Source organism: Platichthys flesus, chromosome 17 (genome assembly GCF_949316205.1).
Source record: "Platichthys flesus chromosome 17, fPlaFle2.1, whole genome shotgun sequence".
Classification (NCBI taxonomy): Eukaryota; Metazoa; Chordata; class Actinopteri; order Pleuronectiformes; family Pleuronectidae; genus Platichthys; species Platichthys flesus.
This window is the reverse complement of record NC_084961.1, coordinates 10,939,783-10,961,202: the sequence shown is the minus strand read 5'-3', so window position 1 is coordinate 10,961,202 and position 21,420 is coordinate 10,939,783. Positions and strand designations below refer to the sequence as shown.

The window sequence follows — 21,420 nt, the reverse complement described above, 5'->3', positions numbered from 1 at the left end:
ACTAGTGTCCACCTCCATTGAATAAGAAAATGTGTGTTGTGTTCCTGTATCCTGATCAGAATATGTCATGTAGCTAGACTTTCAAAAACCATTATAAAAAAGTTTAACTCCAATAATAAAAGTGTGATGTCAATACAGCAGTAACAATAGGTTTATCAGTCAATTGTGAAGCACTTTGAACTTCCCTGACCTGAATGAAAGATGCTATATAGATCGAGTTTGACTGATAATTTAGGCATCACAGCACAGGCCATCAGCTAAGACAAACTACTTACTTGGCATATGTAATTTATTCATCATGTATTTACCAAGATCACCACTGAAAAGACACACGTTCTCACCTTCCCGACAGAATCAGGTCGGGGTCTCTCTGTCCGGTGATCGGCCACCTGAACACAGGTTTAAAAAACACACAACCAGAGACTCAAAACCACACAGACACTGTTTCCCCCGGCTGTTTGCACACATTGTTCACAAACAAACTTTTCACCGTGTCATTCTTTAGATTGAACGGTTAGCTGCCGAATCAGGGCGTATGTAGAAAACACTCACCGGTGCAGGCTGGTGCCTCAGGTGCGGCGGGAAAAAAGAAAGCTGGGGAAAGAGGAATTGAAATGAAGATATTAGAAATCAGTTATTTTTGTAAGTTCAAACACCGCGGGAAAGACAGCAACTCCTGTGGATATTTCGTATTCCTCGATTAAGTTTTGTAGGAGGTGCCAATAAATTCTACCAGGTGAGTCCTTGGAGAACAAATGACACCCGCTACATTTGAGAGAAAACACGCCCAAGACCTTAATAACGAATGCGCGTCCACATTGGGTTTTACGGTAAAACCTCTGGGCCGATCTATAGATAGATAGATATATGACTTTATTCATCCCCGAAGGGAAATTAAGTCGTCATAGCAGCCGGCATATTTTAATACAATAAAACAAAATACAATAGAATAAAATAAAAAATATTGAGGTAGAAAGAATAAAAACAGAAACACAAGATAAATAGGTAGATAAGGTGCAGTGGCAAGATGATGGTAATAGCACTGATGATATTATGGTAATGTTATTTTTAGACAGTATATACAAATAGTACAGTATATATAGTATATAATATAACATAATATATATTTATATATGATTGTAATAATTATACCTATATGATAGCAGTATATAGTAGTGCTTTCAGTTTAACGCGTTATTAACGGCGTTAACGCAAACCCATTTTAACGCCGTTAATTTTTTTATCGCGAGATTAACGCAGAGCTGCCAACTCTCACGCTATCGCCGTGTGACACACGCTTTTGCATGTCGGTGGTTTACTAAGTCACAATACTTTTTTAAAACATCTTCGTATCAGGCCGTCCTGAAGTACAAGGAGCGGGCGAGTGTGTGTGTGCGTCTGTGTGTGTGTGTGGTTCCAGATAGCGCACCATAGCCCCGCCCCCTGCCCCCGCGCACTCGCTCAGAGAGACACATTGAGATCAAAGCTCAGTGACTGACTGCTTCTTAACTATGGAAACAGTGAAAACACAGAGTTTCTCTGGTCTCAGCTTCTTAATCAGAGCAGAAGCTGCAGCTGGTTTCTACCGAGCTTCAGTATCTGTGTTCGCCTCCAGTCTGACCTGCTCTCGCTTTTTGTTTTAATATTTCGCCAACTAAAATATATAATTTTAAGCTATTAGGCTGCAGCTATGTTTTTATTTATTTAAAAACAGGGTACTTCTTATTTCATACATTTTCCACAAATATGGGGAGGTCTCAAATAGCCCTACAAAGTTCGATGTTTAATTTATTTCAAAGTAGGCCAACACTTGCCTGTGTATTTTGTTTGTTTGTTATTTAGTTGCTTGTCTGTTTGAGAGGCCTGACTGCTATGTTCACAGCAAACTTGAAAAAAATAAAATATTAAGCCATGGTTTAACTGCACTATAGGCTGAGTCCTTGTTTACCTGAAATGTGCACTTTATAATTTTATTTTGTAGCGCCCTGTCATGTTGTTTTTCAATAAAATAAAATATTTGCATAAAGCAAGCCAATCCACTTGTCAATGTTGATAGAGCATTAAAACCCCAAAAACATTATGGAGAAAAAATTAATGAAGGGACATTAAGAATAGATACAAATTTGCGATTAATCGCGATTAATTATGAGTTAACTATGACATGAATGCGATTAATCGCGATTAAATATTTTAATCTTTTGACAGCACTAGTATATAGTAATAATGGCAGCAACAGTATATATAATAATAATAGTAAATATAATAATATTAACATGTACACATGTGTAAATGCAATCCTTGTTGCCTTAACTGACCAACAAGGGCGTTTCAAAAAAGGTTATTCAATGTTTGTGACTGGTATTCTTCAGGTTAAACTACGGTGGCCAAGAGAGCTCAAGGCGCTGAAAATTAAGAAAACCCTGCAAACAGAAAAAAACACTAGCAAATTAAGAAAACAGCTTCATCATGTTAACGATACGTGAGCTGCAGAAAGTCACAACACACACAAATACTGAAACGCGCTGCAATAGCAAAAACGACAACAGAAATGTTTCCAGGGAACCCATAAAAGTGATGAACCTGGCTGCAGTTGAATCCTTTGTGAAGTTCCATTATCATTGACGAGAAGCAGACTTCAATAACATCGCAAAGCATTGAACTACAGCCACGTTCATCACTTTTATGGGTTCCCTGGAATAATTTCCGTTGTCGTTTTCGTTTTTAACTGTTGATTTCAAAATCTCACATAAGTATCGCTTAAAGACTCTTTTAGACTTGTCCTGCAGAGAACCTCTGCTTAATTGGGTTCAAACTTGTTCTTGATTTTTCATCTCACACGTGCACAACGCAGCGGGAGGTTCTCTGCTCAGTCGTGATCACAACATCAACAAATCCTCCACAGGACTCAGGTGCATATGTATTCCCCTGCGGAGATCAAATGGTTTTGTTTTCAGTACACTGACAGTGCGTTGTTTTAATTTCTGGTCAATCCCTTGTTAGAAGCATGACCAACCTTGACTAGTGGTCATTCCAGCGGGAGATCCCCTGCTGTGTTCACATGCTGTCTTCTGCAGAATTTCTGCAGACATTCACAGGCAGAGACAGTCCACGAAACATCTGGAGGCTCACACTTTATTTTTTTATAAAACACATACACCTCCTCAAGAGAAACTGCAAAGAAGCCAAAAGGATGCTCATACATAGTTTATATAGATCGAATAGCATAATTTCTGCTCTACAAGATGTCTCCCCACCAAATGGGGTTGGCGAGTGAATTTTAAATCAAAACAGTGTAAAGCAGGTGTAAAGCACAGGATTGTCCCTTAGAGTTGTAAAATGATAGCTGATTTTAATGCAAGTGTGCAGCTATTCAGCTGGATCTATGTTTAGATTTGAATATTTATTTATTTATCTAGAAGTATTCAAAACAACTCACAGTGACTCAAAAAAAGAGAAGTATTGCCACACTTCTTTCATCAGCTCCAGTTTGATAATATCAACTGTTACCATATGAATTATATTGAATAATTACTTTTCATTACTCTTTATAATGTCAAAGCAATCACACAAATTCAATGTATATGTTCAAGTTTATAGTCAGTCAAATTATGTTCTCACTGTGGTTTTCATGAAAAGTACCACCCATAAAGATCATTGACAACATGGTATTCTTTATACTTTGCGATGTGGTCACAGGCGAGGCAGACAGGGTGAATGAATTCATTGCTCGTTGTCAAAAGATGAGCAGTGACTTCATAGTACTTTCTCCACTCAAAGTAACTCATGTATGCTTCATGGTCCTTGTCCAGGCGTTGCAGAAACTCTGCCAGACCTTTAGCGTCAGGGAAATCATTTATGTGAATGAAGGAACCATTGGGAAGGAACTGCTCGTAGTTTTCCCTTGGTGGACCCAGAACTACAGGGACGGCCCCTGCCACGAGGGGCCCATTGACCTTCTCTGTTATGTAGTCCACATGCCGCGAGTTCTCAAATGAGAGATAAAACTTACAACTCCCAAGAGTGGGGTAATAGTCTTCAGGTTTCAACGGGTGCCCATTAAAAGCAGCACCAAAGACATCAACCTTTATGTGTTGGGACAGTTCTCTGTAATATTTCTCTCTCACAGATGTTACACTAGCTGGGTTGTTGTTACTGACAACCCAACAAACCAGTTTGTCCTTCTTGGGCAGAAGTATTTCTTCCTTTGACTCTGTCTCCTTGATCGTCACCTCATTCCTCACTGTGATGTCAGCATCTCGTCTGTAGCTCAGTGTTAAGTTGAACAGGTTTTCCAGACCTCCTTTTTTCGCCGTGTTCGTGGGAGATTCCACGTTGAACCAAATCCACTTCTGAAAATATGGACGTGGCTCCTTGGGCATCTTTCTCAAAAACCAGTTTATGTCTTTATGGTAGAAGATGACTCCCTCGGCTTGGCTGTACAATGACCTGTCATCAGTCAGAATGCAGCTATCAATGTGGAAGTAGCTTGAGCAGATTTGGAAATCAAACCTCACACCAATAGGCCAGAACCACAGCAGAACGATGGGTTTTTCAGTTGCCCCTGTGGCTTCATAAGCTTTTTCATCAGCTACTGTACACACAGGATATGGAGGCTTGAAATATACAAAAAAGCTAAGGAAACAACAGGCAAAGCAGAGTGTAGCTACCTTTGCCAGGCATGAGGTTTTATTTAAAGATGCTGTCATCTGTGGAAGGAAGAGAAAAACTGATGTCACCTCATTGGTCAACAGCATCATGGCTTCAGTAACACCATAGACAGTGAATGTCCTCTCATAGTTTTGCGACTTCTTCATCCTGAGATAGTTGTATGCTCTTGTAAAGTTTTTTGGGCAGTGGCATGAAAAACCCTCCGACTCTGAAATTTGCGTTCCTACGTACACAATCTTCTGATAATCTCCTGAAATTATTTGGCGTGCAGTGCATGTCTGAGGTGGACACTATGTACTAGTGTCCACCTCCATTGAATAAGAAAATGTGCATTGTGTTCCTGTATCCTGATCAGAATATGTCATGTAGCTAGACTTTCAAAAACCATTATAAAAAAGTTTAACTCCAATAATAAAAGTGTAATGTAAATACAGCAGTAACAATATGATGAATGTAAAAGTAACGCCATGTCACCTAGCAGCTTGTCCAGTGGGATTTAACGTACCCGGCTTTTTTAAGCAAATTTAAGGCCACACTGTAGCAGCCAGTCCAACCGTAATCTGATACTAGAAGCTATAAACCTGCAACAGGAGAGCAACGCTGTTCATCTATTTTCATAAAAGCATTCACTCGTGGTGATAGATGTGTGCTGGGGATTTTCCATCTTTTATAAATTTATCATCTTAAATGACTTATTTATATTTTAAAGTCGAATTTTTATTTAGCTTTGTCTAATTGGTGGTTTATCAGTCAATTGTGAAGCACTTTTAACTTCCCTGACCTGAATGAATGATGCTATATAGATCGAGTTTGACTGATAATTAAGGCATCACAGCACAGGCCATCAGCTAAGACAAACTACTTACTTGGCATATGTAATTTATTCATCATGTATTTACCAAGATCACCACTGAAAAGACACACGTTCTCACCTTCCCGACAGAATCAGGTCTGGGTCTCTCTGTCCGGTGATCGGCCACCTGAACACAGGTTTAAAAAACACACAACCAGAGACTCAAAACCACACAGACACTGTTTCCCCCGGCTGTTTGCACACGTTGTTCACAAACAAACTTTTCAACGTGTCATTCTTTAGATTGAACGGTTAGCTGCCGAATCAGGGCGTATGTAGAAAACACTCACCGGTGCAGGCTGGTGCCTCAGGTGCGGATGAAAAAAGGAAGCTGTGGAAAGAGGAATTGAAATGAAGATATTAGAAATCAGTTATTTTTGTAAGTTCAAACACCGCGGGAAAGACAGCAACTCCTGTGGATATTTCGTATTCCTCGATCAAGTTTTGTAGGAGGTGCCAATAAATTCTACCAGGTGAGTCCTTGGAGAACAAATGACACCCGCTACATTTGAGAGAAAACACGCCCACGACCTTAATAACGAATGCGCGTCCACATTGGGTTTTACGGTAAAACCACTGGGCCGATCGATAGATAGATATATTACTTTATTCATCCCCGAAGGTAAATTAAGTCGTCATAGCAGCCGGCATATTTGAATACAATAAAACACAATAAAATAGAATAAAATAAAAAATATTGAGGTAGAAAGAATAAAAACAGAAACACAAGATAAATAGGTAGATAAGGTGCAGTGGCAAGATGATGGTAATAGTCAGGGCCGGCCCTAGCACATTTGGCGCTCTAGGCAAGCTTCACTCCTGGCGCCCCCCCCCATGAAAACTTATTATAAAATTATTTCTTTCTTCGTCGAAATTGCTTGGACACACACACTCTAACCATACGCCTCAATGTGCTAGCATGTTCTGACAACACCAAGGAGGTTCGTACCTCAATTTTTGCCTCATTTTACCCTAATGTTAGATACATTTTTTTAATGTCAAAGTATTGGTTGGAGATACATGTTATGTGTCCCAAAATTGATACCACAGCAACAAAGTATATCTGTAGAATACAGCATGAATGCAGCAGCAGTAACAACACGGAGCATTCAGTTCCACATCCAGACTGCATCTTATTCAAATTAAACACAATTTCAAGTACAAGCATTTCTTTGAGTGTAACTGCATTTTTAAGTGCATAAAACATACATTCAATTATTATGGTGTCTCTTTCCTCCAAACACCTTAATATACATCATCACTCATAAAGAAATATAAACATTTACAATATAGACCTATTGAACATTAGCTTATAACTGGTCTTTATAAGGCACAATAACAATACATGAATTACAGAGTCTGTGTGTGTCGGAGCTGAACTAAACACTGTAAAGTAAACAATATACTATCGCGACGCGCCTGCAAGACGACGTGCAGGTAAAATAAACGCCTGTACAGACGAATGTAGCCCCGCCCGCCTAGTGCGCGAGTGTCTCTCCTAACTGCCCTGCGGAGTTTCTAAGTTTTACCAGTCAACACGTCTCAATGACACCCGTGGTGATCAAGCGAGGCTTTAGGAGCTAACGTAGGTGACTCTCACCCACTACTAACCTGTAGAATACAGGATGGAAGCAGCAGCAGGAACGACACGGAGCATTCACTTCCTCATCCAGACTGCATCTGACAGTACGGGGTGCAACTGCTCCAGCGCCAAACGTTCCACATGAGTGCTGCTGTCATTTACTGATTTCTCTAATGAAACTACTGAAATTACTGTCAGAGTAATTAAATACAATATTTTTGGCCATACCACATAGAGCAGGGGGCGCCTAAAACTCTGCCTAGCAAAAAAAAAAAATATTTTATTTTATTTTATTTTTTGCTCTGCGCAGTTTTTGGCGCCCCCCTCTGAATGGCGCCCTAGACAACCGCCTAGGTACTGTCTTATTGCGGTTGGGAGGAACGATTTCCTGTATCGTTCCATAGAGCAGCGGGGTTGAATGAGTCTGTGGCTGAAGCTGCTCCTTAGCTTGTCCAGTGTTTTGTGGAGAGGGTGAGAGGGATTTTCCATGATTGCCAGCAGATTTGCCAGCATCCTCACCTCCACCACCTCCTCCAGGGTGACAAGCTTAGAGCCAACCACAGACTCTGCCTTCCTGATGAGTTTTTTCAGTCTATATGCAGTCCATGGTGCCGATACGGTGGCCATGGTGTATTCAGTACACCTCAGAATTTCGGGAATGTAGTCCATTGCCTTAACTGACCAACAAGGGCGTTTCAAAAAAGGTTATTCAATGTTTGTGACTGGTATTCTTCAGGTTAAACTACGGTGGCCAAGAGAGCTCAAGGCGCTGAAAATTAAAAAAAATCTGCAAACAGAAAAAAAACACTAGCAAATTAAGAAAACAGCTTCATCATGTTAACGATACGTGAGCTGCAGAAAGTCACAACACACACAAATACCGAAACGCGCTGCAATATCAAAAACGACAACAGAAATGTTTCCAGGGAACCCATAAAAGTGATGAACCTGGCTGCAGTTGAATCCTTTGTGAAGTTCCATTATCATTGACGAGAAGCAGACTTCAATAACTTCGCAAAGCATTGAACTACAGCCACGTTCATCACTTTTATGGGTTCCCTGGAATAATTTCCGTTGTCGTTTTCGTTTTTAACTGTTGATTTCAAAATCTCACATAAGTATCGCTTAAAGACTCTTTTAGACTTGCCCTACAGAGAACCTCTGCTTAATTGGGTTCAAACTTGTTCTTGATTTTTCATCTCACACGTGCACAACGCAGCGGGAGGTTCTCTGCTCAGTCGTGATCACACAGCAACAAATCCTCCACAGGACTCAGGTGCATATGTATTCCCCTGCGGAGATCACATGGTTTTGTTTTCAGTACACTGACAGTACGTTGTTTTAATTTCTGGTCAATCCCTTGTTAGTAGCGTGACCAACCTTGACTAGTGGTCAATCCAGCGGGGGATCCCCTGCTGTGTTCACATGCTGTCTTCTGCAGAATTTCTGCAGACATTCACAGGCAGAGACAGTCCACGAAACATCTGGAGGCTCACACTTTATTTTTTTATAAAACACATACACCTCCTCGGGAGAAACTGCAAAGAAGCCAAAAGGATGCTCATACATAGTTTATATAGATCGAATAGCATAATTTCTGTTCAACAAGATGTCTCCCCACCAAATGGTGTTGGCGAGTTAATTTTAAATCAAAACAGTGTAAAGCAGGTGTAAAGCACAGGATTGTCCCTTAGAGTTGTAAAATGATAGCTGATTTGAATGCGAGTGTGCAGCTATTCAGCTGGATCCATGCAACTGATGCCCCACCTACTCATTAGCACAACCAATAGCCTAATGAAGTCAGGATAGAAAACTGGAAGTTCACTTGTAGTCTTTTAAAAAGTCATCAATTAAGGTATCTATAAACAAAGCAATAATAAATATGACATAATCCTTCAAATGACCCCAATAAAATGTATAAAACCTATGTTTAGATTTGAATATTTATTTATTTGTCTAGATGTATTCAAAACAACTCAAAGTGACTCAAAAAAAGAGAAGTATTGCCACACTTCTTTCATCAGCTCCAGTTTGATAATATCAACTGTTACCATATGAATTATATTGAATAATTACTTTTCATTACTCTTTATAATGTCAAACCAATCACACAAATTCAAAGTATATCTTCTAGTTTATATAATGATGTTCTCACTTTACTTTTCATGAAAAGTACCACCCATAAAGATCATTGACAACATGGTATTCTCTGTACTTTGCGATGTGGCCACAGGCGAGGCAGATAGGATGAATGAATTCATTGCTCGTTGTCAAAAGATGAGCAGTGACTTCATAGTACTTTCTCCACTCAAAGTAACTCATGTATGCTTCATGGTCCTTGTCCAGGTGTTGCAGAAACTCTGCAAGACCTTTAGCATCAGGGAAATCATTTATGTGAATGAAGGAACCATTGGGAAGGAACTGCTCGTAGTTTTCCCTTGGTGGACCCAGAACTACAGGGACGGTCCCTGCCACGAGGGGCCCATTGACCTTCTCTGTTATGTAGTCCACGTGCCGCGAGTTCTCAAATGAGAGATAAAACTTACAACTCGCAAGAGTGGGGTAATAGTCTTCAGGTTTCAACGGGTGCCCATTAAAACCAGTACCAAAGACATCAACCTTTATGTGTTGGGACAGTTCTGTGTAATATTTGTCTCTAACAGATGTTCCAGTATTTGGGTCGTGGTTACTGACAACCCAACAAACCAGTTTGTCCTTCAGGGGCAGCACTACTTCCTCCTTTGTCTCTGTCTCCTTGATCGTCACCTCATTCCTCACTGTGATGTCAGCATCTCGTCTGTAGCTCAGTGTTAAGTTGAACAGGTTTTCCAGACCTCCTTTTTTCGCCGTGTTCGTGGGAGATTCCACATTGTACCAAATCCACTTCTGAAAATATGGACGTGGCTCCTTGGGCATGTTTTCCAAATACCAGTTTATGTCTTTATGGTAGAAGATGACTCCCTCAGCTTGGCTGTACAATGACCTGTCATCAGTCAGAATGCAGCCATCAACGTGGAAGTAGCTTGAGCAGATTTGGAAATCAAACTTCGCATTATAAGGCCAGGTCCACAGCAGAACGATGGGGTTGTCAGATGGTGCCTCTTCATTAACTTTTCCATTACCCAATGTAGATGTAAGTAGACACAAAGGGGATTGAGGCTCAAAATATACAAATAAAGAAATAACACAGGAGATAAGGCCCAAAATAGCTAAGTTTGCCAGGCACAGCATTTGACTGGAAGATCCTCTCATCTGCGGAAGAAACAAAAAAAAACTATTGTCACCTCTTTGATAACAACATCATGACTTGTAGTACTTTAATGGACCATTTGTCAATACAGTCAGCTTTGCACCTGTATCTAGGCACAACAAGCCTGATAAGCTTCAGATTTTCCAGCTTCACATTTAAGCAGCGTGCGTGGGGCTGAATTAAAAAGCATATATTGCCAGCCAATTATTGTTAAAAAACTTCAGGAATACATTAGACTCTGTAGGATTCTTTGAATAATTTGACTGGATATTATGCCTATTACTATTGTTGCCTATCAGATGGTTATCTCCAACCGACATGCTTTAATTTGTATATACATTTTGCAGCCAAATGGTATTGTTGCATATCAGGTGGTTTGCTGGGTTTGCTGTGCTTGCAGTAAAACCAAGTTCACGAGGTAGTGTATATTCCCCTCAGGCGCACATTGAGAGATGCAAGGTCTGCACGTGGCAGCTTCGCTAGGTAGTATATTCTCCTGCAGACCAATGGTCCTACGGAGAATGGCCACACCTTGGTGGTGGGGGCGCACAAATAGATCCATAACGTCATGTAATCTTATGAGGGGGAGTGACTAAGTCAGAGCCTAGAGGCCAAACACTAACCTGTTCTACCGTTTCAAAAACAAACCTTAACAAATCTCACAAACTTATCTCCATAGCAATGTCTCAGGCAATGTGGCCAGTAACTCAACCCCCCACCCTCTCTCCTAAACAACTGATGGATTACTCGCAATGACTTCTCAGTAGGAAACATCCCTTGTACACATGTTAAATAGTGGCACATAGAAAGAACAATAGATGTATTTCCATGTGTCCATTATTGCTTTACAATAGAGCTGCAAACACACCGAGGAGAGTTTATTATCCTAAATAAATACACATTACTACGACCCCCTAATTTAATTAAATAATATCTTTAATTTCAGACAGGACTCCTTACAGGTCATGATAACATAAACTGACTGTGGCTATTTATAAAATAAATGGAAGTAAAAACAAAATATTCAGATGTTCTTCATAAGAAAAAGGATCCACATATAATTTAATATTTCTCATGATTATAAGTTCCAGTCTGATTTACCCCTTAACTTATTCTTTCAGTATCCATTCATAACAGTTTGTTCATCTTCAGACAAATAGTAGAAAATACTGACTCAATATTCACTTGATTATAGGTTAATATGTGTGTATGAGATAGAAATATTATAGATTACAGAACAGTAACACCAACTGAATAAAAAACATGTTCTTACCTTTCCTGTGTGAGTGCTGAATTTGCTACTGGCAAGCTTTTGTAAATTGTTCATACACTATATCGTACCGCCTCTTGTTCTGACAGTATCAAGCCCTGCCTACTAACCCAACAAGTAAAACCAGTTATATTAGATGTGAACACTGTCAACTGCCAACATTTTTAAACCACGCTTCTCCTGACTCCTGTCATAGCAGACCAGGAGTAGGGGGAGCAGCGAGGTTTTATAATAAATTAAGGCTGATGCATGCTTTTGTTACGCCTTAAGATAGCAGCCCCCCCTTCTTCTGAAATCGTTTACGACTTGTGGCGGGGACAGGTTTATCTAGGTGGAGTGGTTATGCGTGTCTGTGTGTATGTTAATCAGATAATGAGAGTCAGCGAGAAAGCCTGTGAAGAGATAGCAGCCCCCCCTTCTTCTGAAACCATTTACGACTGGTGGCGGGGACAGGTTTAACTAGGTGGAGTGGTTATGCGTGTCTGTGTGTATGTTAATCAGATAATGAGAGTCAGAGAGAAAGCCTGTGAGGAGCATATCTGAAGGCCAAATTATACTCGTGTTGCACGGACGCACGCATGCACGCAAGACACGCAACGCGCCCCTTTCGAGCCCTCTGGCGGCTTGCGTGCGTCCGCCAATTTTTCTATACGACAAAACGACGCGAGCCTCACACAGCTCGCAAGGCTTGTGATTGGTCGGCTGACTACATCCCGTCCGGAGTCTAGTTTCCGGTTTCATGCCCCACAATACGCGGAAATCACGGAAGATTTAGAAGAACGAATATGGAACAAATAGAAGAGCACCTGGCAGAAGAGATCCGAAAGTATGACCACTTGTATAACCCGTCACTGACTGGCTGATTTGTCGGCCAGAAATAGGCTATGAGGAGCCGGAGTGGCGATGTAAATAAACATTCGACGAAGAAGAAGACGCCTCTTCTTTGTGTGTTTTGTTTTCGAAAAAAAAAGTTACTCTGCCTAGTGTTCTGGCGGTGAATTGCGTTGCAACACGCGCAACACGTTTAGGAAGCATAAACCAAAACGGATCCGTCGATGCAGCTGCGTGGCCTTCCGTGGTTGCAGTCGCAGGACTATAATTAGGCCTTTACTCACTCAAACACACACACACACACACACACACACACACACACACACACACACACACACACACACACACACACACACACACACACACACACACACACACACACACACACACACACACACACACACACACACACACACACACACACACACACACACACACACACACACACACACACACACACACACCCCCTCTCCCGGGTTAAATCACACCCACTTCCGGGTTAGGCCCCGCCCACTTCGAGTACGGATACGGATACAGATAATTCATATGGTTAACAGATACAGATACAGATACAGATAATGCTGTACTCGCTCAACCCTAATCTCCACCACCAAACTCTGTGTTGCAGGTCGCACAATCATATATCACAGTGTCACGGACAAAACTAGTTTTGATCCACTCCTCCGCAGACTTTACACAACAGAAGATATCAATGACCAATGTATGACTACTCATGTGCACTAAGATTAAGATAAGATTAAGATTAAGATAATATATACATTTATTTGTCCCACACACATGCAGAGACATGCACAGACACACTCATGCAGGTAGGGAAATGTAACCTCTGCATTTAACCCATCTGGTGCAGGACACAGAGCAGTGAGCGACCATGTACGGCGCACGGGGAGCAGATGTTGGGGGAGTATGGTGCCATGCTCAGGGGCACTAGACAGGGGTAGGGAGAATCCTCTTGGATTTTTTATTCTAAATGTAGTGGTCAAAAAGTTTAGGATGACAGTTGAATGCCAATTGGGTTCACCACACATATATTCAGAATAAACGGGACGGGAGGCTGATGATTCCTGGAATATACAATTTATTCAAATATTATACGAATGGCTTAAAAAGACTGATCAAACAGAACAGGATCATGTGCAAAGTACATGTACTTGATACAAGTAACAGATTAAAAAGAGAGAAGTTAAAGGCTCCTGACCCAATTTAACAATGCTAAAATATCATGCATAAAACAAGCAAAGCACACTTTAAGATTCCCAACACTGGTGTGATTGCAACGGTGGATTGTCAGTGCAAGCGATATTATACAACGAAATGAAAGAGGAGGGCCTCTAGTTTATGGAGGCCATTACTCTCCTATATTCAAGCCATTAAACCTGGATTGCACAGTAACCGTCAACCATATTCCATATTGCCCAGAGAACACAGAAAAAAATAAAATAAAACAAAGAAACCAGTAATCAACCAATTAATCAGAAAGAAACTAAATCTAAACAAGGCCAAATAATCTAAATGAAATCTAAATGTAGGGAAAAACCGTGAGGGCAGCCATAAAAAACAAACATGTTGTATTAGGCCACACAATTATTAAACAATTTCATCAAACTGTTTGAAAACATTTACAAACAGAAAATTATGTCATACCTTAAATTCATTAAAATAAAGCAGGGACCCATGCTGTACTTATTGTCTTGAAGGCAAGTACTAAAACAGGAACAGAAAACAACAAAACAATAACTGTCATAATAACATTCTCAAGAATATAGTGAGACTGTGTTCACTATGACAATAAGAGAATCAAATTAAGTACCACTTGTAGAGATCACGTACAACTCGAAACTCTTTGGTTAAGGCTATGTGACGACATGCCTGACAGACAGCGTGAGCAAACTCTTGATTCTCCTCATTAAAATGGCGTCTGACATTATAGAATCGGCGCCATTGAAAGTATTCCATATAAGCAGCATTATCCTCATCCATTTTGAGGAGATACTCAGCAAGTGCAAAGGCATCAGGGAAGTCATTTATGTGTATGAAGGAAGTACTTGGGAAATAAGTCTCATAGTTTTTTCTAGGTGGGCCCAAAGCAATTGGTACAGTGCCTGCTGAAAGAGGACCATTGAATGTTTCTGTGATGTAATCTGGGTGAACTGAATCCTCGAAGGAAAGGAAGAACTTGCATTTACTAATAGTTAGGAAATAGTTCTCTCCCTTCAAGTTCTTGGCAGAGAAGCTGTCAAAGATGTTTACCTTTATGTGTTTTGCAAGCTCGCGGTAGTAGCTGTAGCTAGCCTCTGTGCTTGTGTTAAGGTAAGATGCATTCGCAATCCAACAAACCAATAGATCTTTTTCAGGCAGCTCATACTCCTTATCTATTTGCTTCTTGGAGGTCAGTTGCCAGCGAGCAGAGATGTCTGCATCCCGCCTGTAGTTCAAGGTTAAATTAAAAACAGATTCGATGCCTGGTATCTTGCGTGTGTTGGTGGGTGGGTCCATGTTAAACCAGATCCACCTCTGGAATTTGGGCCTTGGCGTGGTGGGAAGATTGGACAGGTCATCTTTGATAGCTTTGTGAAATATCACAACTGCCTTAGCTACGGAGTATAAGGATCTATCATCCGTCAGTTGGCAGCTGTTGATGTTTAAATCCTTGCAGAGTTGAAAATCAAATTGTTTGTCATCAGGCCAAAACCAAAGCAGCACAATAGGTTTGTTAGGCTTCTTCGTCGCTGCGATGGTGCTCGGGGAGGTTTCAACCAGTGACTTGTTTGTATGCCCTGTCGCCCATTTTGGGGAAGGGTGACATCTTGGAGATGGGAAAGACCTAAAGTACATTAAAAACAGCACTGTGACCCCAGCCAGCACAATGGTCACTTTAGGCAAGTTCCGCAAAAAAGAAGTCATGGAAATGGGAGCCATTTTGAAACTGCAAGAAAAGAAGAAAACATCATCACAATGTTGACATCATGTCAAAGGTACTGTTAAACTGCATGTAACATTAAGAGCCAAATAAACTATAGTATGTGTTTCTTTGAAACTAAGTGAACATAATTTCTGCCCAATTTCTATTTAATTTCAAAACTTTCCTCTCATTAATAGTGGTTCAATGTGTGAACACATAAAATCATTTCTAATATATATATATATATATATATATATATATATATATATATATAATAAATATATAATTTATTAATTATTTTTGGTTGGCCGGAGGAACATTAAATAGGATATTCCTGGCAGATACATGATAGTTCTGGAAAACTCATGTTTCAGTAAATAATGATAATTTCCCCCATAATATGTTATTAAATATTATAACAATATCCATATCAATAATATTTCTGCTTAGGACATGTTCGCTTTAGCTTCAGGCTTTGATCATGACTATAGTCAGCGGGACTTCCTGGACCTGTGACGTGATTTTGGTGAGAATATACAGTATTACATTGAGGTTATTAAATATATTTGTAATATCTCTTTTCGTTGTTACACTTTGTAGACGGTCCCTGCGCATTGTTTCGCTGCAGGCTGTACATAGACACCAATGTTCTATGTCCATCACGGAGGACGACTCACTTCACTTATGACTTAGTGATCCGGGAAGTCTGAATCTGTGAATATCTTTCCAACTTTACTGAACTCAGGCGAGGCGACTAACACTTGGATTGTCTTAAGTTTATAAATGAATCTAGAGCACAATCAACTTGCATTGAATAATCTTGCCCTCACCTTTCAACGGGGCTGGATGTTTCCAATTCTGCTGATTCTGATTCGGTTGTAACTTTTCAACCAGGGAAACGGAGGAGTCCGAAACCCTCAGCTGCTGGCCCGACAAGGAGGCTTTGCACTGCTGGACGATCAAAACTTGAAGAGCACAATTTGGCTCAGTACGGGTAGAACAGTAAAATTTTCCACGGCGTGCCCTAACCAGGAAGTTACAGCTCGGGGAGTAAAGAGGAAATGATATGTGGCAGGTGCTTCGAACCTGTTTTACAAGTGAGCTAGAGCCGCATACACTGTTTAAACATGGAGTGTGAAACCTGTGGCACCGGCTTCAAAACTGACAAAGACAATATGTGGGGGGAAAAAATGGATCCGGCGTTTAGTTTGTGATTTGAACAGTTAGCAGGTGCAGGTCTTTTAAAGTCTCCTCCTGAAGATGCTTTTTTTTTCATTTCCTTATTCTTGCTCAGTGGTCAGAGCACACATCTTACTTCAAGAACCCTTGACAGACGGTGGACTCCCATGATGTGATTGACATGGAGTCACACAAGCAGTCGCAAAAAACATTCCTAAGTCCAGTTTATTATCGGCCATTTTAAGAAATTTTACCCATGCTTACAGCCATTGTTTACCAGTGCCATAGATCTTGCATTGTTTATGACTTAAAGCTGTTACCTTTTCCTTCATGCTTGGTGGAGAGGTATGCTCACCAACACCCTCATTAGGCCTACAACTGAAACGGACACTTTTTGAAGGTGTGGATAATGTTGTGACTGCCACACAGCCACACAAAACCGCCAACACCCTAATTCTTCTCATTGATGCCAGATCCATCACCAACAAGATATCTGAACTTATAGATAGCCATACATAAACTCTTGCGTGACTGCTGCATTCAGATAAAAAACGGCCTATTTACCTCCCACGTGAGTGGGACGAAACCGCCTACAGGGAATGAAGTCCCAAACATGCTACATAGTGCTCTGAAAACAATCTGGTCCTGAACTCGTCAAAAACCAAAGAAATCACAACAGACTTCCACAGAGTCCGAACAGACACCAATCCGCTATACATGGACGGGGACTGCGTGGAAAGGGTCCCCATCTTGAGGTTCCTGGGCACCCCCATTGTTGAGTACGATTTTGTGAAATCAGATAATGGAATCTGTTATAATATAATTGGCATCGTTACTCTTTTGTTAATTGAAATGAGCACATTAGGAAAGTTTTCCATGTATTGATGAAATCTACTGTCTCTGTTCATTGTTCTTTATTTTTGTTGTTTTCTGCAGAGTGACACAGGAAGACTACTTGCATGCCACTTGACCACCTGAGTCAGAAGCACAGATCACAAAACAAAGCAGGCAGGTTTCTCTGATTTGAATACATGCAAACTAATGTAAATGAAAAGCCCAACACCTAGGTGTACATCTAATTGCAACGCTGTAGGAAATAGTAGCAATTCCTCCAAAGAGGTTTTAATTTAACTCTTGTCCCTTAATTTTTTAGTTTTTATATGTGTATTTGTTTGTAAGTAAGGTTACACCAAAGTGAAACTTGTTGGAAGGCTGTGATGTGGGCGCAATAGGGAACAGATATCTTTAAGGGTGTGAAACTCCGTGCAGCTTGTGACACTCTAGTCTGTTGCTGAAAAGGACTATATCATGCCACTAACATTGAAATTCAAAGATCACTTCTTGAGTCTGAAAAGACATTTACTCAGGTGCTACTTTTGAGATTAAATTATTTTTTTCAGCAAGATCTATGAATTATTCCCTAGTCATATGGGGAAAAGGCCAAATGCCAAAAGTCATCACACAAGTTAAGATTCTAATCTCATTGTCAAAGGTACTGTTAAACTGCATGTAACATTAAGAGCCAAATAAACTATAGTATGTGTTTGTTTAAAACTAAGTGAACATAATTTCTGCCCATTTCTTTATAATTTCAAAACTTTCCTCTACTTAATAGTGGTGTAATGTGTGAAGTGCTTGTATGGAGCCACTTTGGTGTTATGCAACCAGAATGATTATCGGGTTTGTAAACACATAAACCATTTCTAATATATGCAATAATAAGAAATAATAAGAAAACATAATAATGTTTTCTGAAGTTTCGGAAGTTTATTTATATATATATATATATATAAATAAACTTCAGAAAAAATGTATTAATTATTTTGGGTTGGCTGGAGAAACATTAAATAGGATATTCCTGGCAGATACATGATAGTTCTGGAAATCTCATGTTTCAGTAAATAATGATAAATTCCCTCATAATATGTTATTAAACATTATAGCAATATCCATATCAATAATATTTCTGCTTAGGACATATTCGCTTTAGCTTCAGGCTTTGACCATGACCATAGTCAGCGGGACTTCCTGGACCTGTAACGTCATTTTGGTGAGACTATACAGTATTACAATGAGGTTATTGAATATTTTTGTAATATCTCTTTTCGGTGTTACACTTTGTAGACGGTCCCTGCGCACGCTTCCGCAGTAGGCTGTACATAGACACCAATGTTCTATGTCCATCACGGAGGACGACTCATATTGACGATCACTGGCCTGTGGCCCGTTGTCCACCTTACTACGGTGGCAATTATGCAACTTTATTGCTTTAACAACGTTTCGCTTATGACTTAGTGATCCGGGAAGTCTGAATCTGTGAATATCTTTGCAACTCTACTGAGCTCAGGCGAGGCGACTAACACTTGGATTGTCTGTAGTTTATAAATGAATCTAGAGCACAATCAACTTGCAGTGAATTATCTTGCCCTCACCTTTCCACGAGGCTGGATGTGTCCAATTCTGCTGATTCTGATTCGGTTGTAACTTTTCAACCAGGGAAACGGAGGAGTCCGAAACCCTCAGCTGCTGGCCCGACAAGGCGGCTTTGCACTGCTGGACGATCAAAACTCGAAGATCACGATTTGGTGGCTCAGTACGGGTAGAACAATAAAATTCGCCTCGGCGTGTTCTAACCAGGAAGTTACAGCTGGGGTTATAAAGAGGAAATGATACGTGGCGGATGCGTCGAACCTGTTTTACAAGTGCGCTGCTGGAGCTAGAGCCGCAGTCCACTGTTTAACCACGGAGTGTGACACCTGTGGTACCGGCTTCAAACTGACAAAGACAATATGTGGGGGGGAAATGGATCCGGCGTGTAGTTTGTGATTTGAACAGTTAGCAGGTGCAGGTCTTTTAAAAATCGCTTCCTGAAGATGCTTCTTTTTTTTTCATTTCCTTATTCTTGCTCAGTGGTCAGAGCACACATCTTACTTCAAGAACCCTTGACAGACGGTGGACTCCCATGATGTGGTTGACATAGAGTCACACAAGCAGTCGCATAAAACATTCCTCAGTCCAGTTTATTATCGGACATTTTAAGAAATATTACACGTGCTTACAGCCATTGTTTACCAATGCCATATATCTGGCATTGTTTATGAATTAAAGCTGTTACCTTTTCCTTCATGCTTGGTGGAGAGGTATGCTCACCAACACCCTCATTAGGCCTACACCTGAAACGGACACTTCCTGAAGGTATGGATAAAGTTTTGACTGCCATACAGCCACACAAAACAGCCAACGCCCGGCATTCTTCTCAATGATATCCGATCCAACATCAACACAATATCTGAACTTATAGATAGCCCCACATAAACTCTTCTGGACTGCTGCATTCAGATAAAAACAGATCTATTTCCCTTCCACCTGAGTGGGACGAAACCGCCTACAGGGATGAAGTCCCAAGACATGCTACATAGTGCTCTGAGGGTTCTTCCCTGAACCACAAGGCATCCTTTCACTAAGTTTAGTTTTTTTTTTGTAGTCTTGCTGACAACAAGCAGACAAAAAAACTGACAGGGGCGAAAACCTCCAAAGCTAATAAAAAGAGAACATTCAAAGTTGCCTCTAGAGCACAACACGGCTGGAAGCTGGAACTAGTGGGTTCAGATGTATTTGTTTCCCCAAAGCCTTGCAAACAAACAGAGTGGTTTGCATGGCTTTTGCAATGGTCACAAAGAATGGTGGAGTTACTTGAGTTTCTGTTGTCTTCCTGAGCACTAACAGAAAACGCTGTTGTGTTGAAGTCTGTTGTGTTCATTAATGTTCAGATGGCTCAGCAGCATGGTGGCGCTCTGTCTGTCTTTCAGAGGAGAAGAATAAAAGAACTTTACAGTCTACACTACAGTGTTACCTGTTTTCTTGAGAGAAAGAAAGAAGAATGGATGGATAAATAGATAGATAGATATGTAGATTTATAGATTTATAGATTTATAGATTTAATGATTTATTTATCGATTGAAAGATGGATTAAGACAGTAGCAGAGTTTTGATAGATAAGATAAGCAAACGTTTATCCAGTTAAGTGGATAAAGGGAATAGTTAGCTGGATGGTCCTGGAACTACGGGGTCCCCAGTGGCCCATTATAAGCTCCTCAGTGGAGGACCATCCACTCTCAGTGAGGCTGTGAATCGTTAGGGGATATCTGGCTGCAGGCACATAATGAGTTGAGCGCACGGAAAACATCAATCTGTCTTCGCTCCCTGGAAACGGGAGGGGTGAAAGAGATCGGAAATGCCACAGGTCACACGATTATTACCTTTGTATGTAACATGCTTCAGTGTGGGAGTGACAGCGTCAGGTTAGACCGTGCTGCTGTACAGGCACTGAGTGGCTCTGACTTCATGTTTTTTTATACTGAATCATCATATCTTTCAGTCTGTCAGTAGATAACAACATTTTCCCTGGTGTACAGCAGAGGGACAGAAATTAAACCCTCTTGGTACTCCTACACCACAGTATAGAGCACCATACTACATGTGAGGGAAATACACTCCACTATATCTTTCTGACTGATGTGATTCATAATCAGAATTTGCTGGTAACAGGTTCACAGGAATATTAATAGAATTTTGCAACTCAGGTAAACATCAGTATCAAAATAATGTCTAATTCAGATCAAGCACATTAGTTAGAAAATTGCTGTCCTACAGACTCAAGTAGTACACACATCTTTTCATTAGTATCACACACACACACACACACACACACACACGTATACACACACACACACACACACACACTGTAACTGTGATGTGTGGACGATTCTTTGATTATTTGCTTTCTTTGTCTTCTTTGAGAGTACGAGTTTGTATTTCACCTACTATGATGACTTGGTGAAACTGAAGGAACCTGAGAGGATTG

At 40.5% G+C, this 21,420-nt stretch overlaps 3 protein-coding genes across 12 annotated transcripts in view; all 3 read right to left on the bottom strand.

The window, feature by feature from the left end:
* Window positions 1-19,067, bottom strand: part of LOC133972003 (4-galactosyl-N-acetylglucosaminide 3-alpha-L-fucosyltransferase 9) — a 29,070-nt gene extending 10,003 nt beyond the window's left edge. Inside the window, exons 1-6 of one of the 6 annotated variants that reach the window (XM_062409168.1) lie at window positions 18,989-19,067; window positions 5,812-5,852; window positions 5,601-5,648; window positions 4,668-4,706; window positions 553-594; window positions 342-389 (exon numbers count right to left, since the gene is read on the bottom strand). In XM_062409168.1, coding sequence (XP_062265152.1) covers window positions 342-389; window positions 553-594; window positions 4,668-4,706 — 129 coding nt within the window. In that variant the 5' untranslated portion in view covers window positions 5,601-5,648; window positions 5,812-5,852; window positions 18,989-19,067. Of the gene's footprint in view, window positions 1-341; window positions 390-552; window positions 754-3,116; window positions 4,707-5,600; window positions 5,649-5,811; window positions 5,853-7,132; window positions 7,993-18,988 lie in introns of those variants that run through there. The other 5 variants (XM_062409172.1, XM_062409167.1, XM_062409169.1 and 2 more) reach the window with 5 other exon arrangements.
* LOC133972005 (4-galactosyl-N-acetylglucosaminide 3-alpha-L-fucosyltransferase 9-like) lies at window positions 8,587-19,112 on the bottom strand. 3 transcript variants are annotated; one of them, XM_062409175.1, is made up of 2 exons: window positions 18,989-19,112; window positions 8,587-10,355 (listed from the first exon to the last, which is right to left on the bottom strand). In XM_062409175.1, the coding sequence occupies exon 2, from the start codon at window positions 10,353-10,355 to the stop codon at window positions 9,267-9,269; it is 1,089 nt and encodes a 362-aa protein (XP_062265159.1). In that variant the 5' UTR covers window positions 18,989-19,112; the 3' UTR covers window positions 8,587-9,266. The 3 variants fall into 3 exon arrangements, with proteins under 3 accessions (XP_062265159.1, XP_062265161.1, XP_062265158.1); XM_062409177.1 differs by lacking the exon at window positions 18,989-19,112 and adding an exon at window positions 12,430-12,550; XM_062409174.1 differs by lacking the exon at window positions 18,989-19,112 and adding an exon at window positions 11,627-12,392.
* LOC133972006 (4-galactosyl-N-acetylglucosaminide 3-alpha-L-fucosyltransferase 9-like) lies at window positions 13,536-19,120 on the bottom strand. 3 transcript variants are annotated; one of them, XM_062409179.1, is made up of 3 exons: window positions 18,989-19,104; window positions 16,208-16,342; window positions 13,536-15,401 (listed from the first exon to the last, which is right to left on the bottom strand). In XM_062409179.1, exon 3 carries the CDS (start codon window positions 15,392-15,394, stop codon window positions 14,273-14,275), a length of 1,122 nt encoding a protein of 373 aa, XP_062265163.1. In that variant the 5' UTR covers window positions 15,395-15,401; window positions 16,208-16,342; window positions 18,989-19,104; the 3' UTR covers window positions 13,536-14,272. The 3 variants fall into 3 exon arrangements, with proteins under 3 accessions (XP_062265163.1, XP_062265164.1, XP_062265162.1); XM_062409180.1 differs by having other exon boundaries at window positions 16,208-16,328; window positions 18,989-19,079; XM_062409178.1 differs by lacking the exon at window positions 16,208-16,342 and having other exon boundaries at window positions 18,989-19,120.
* Window positions 19,121-21,420: the final 2,300 nt, after the last annotated feature.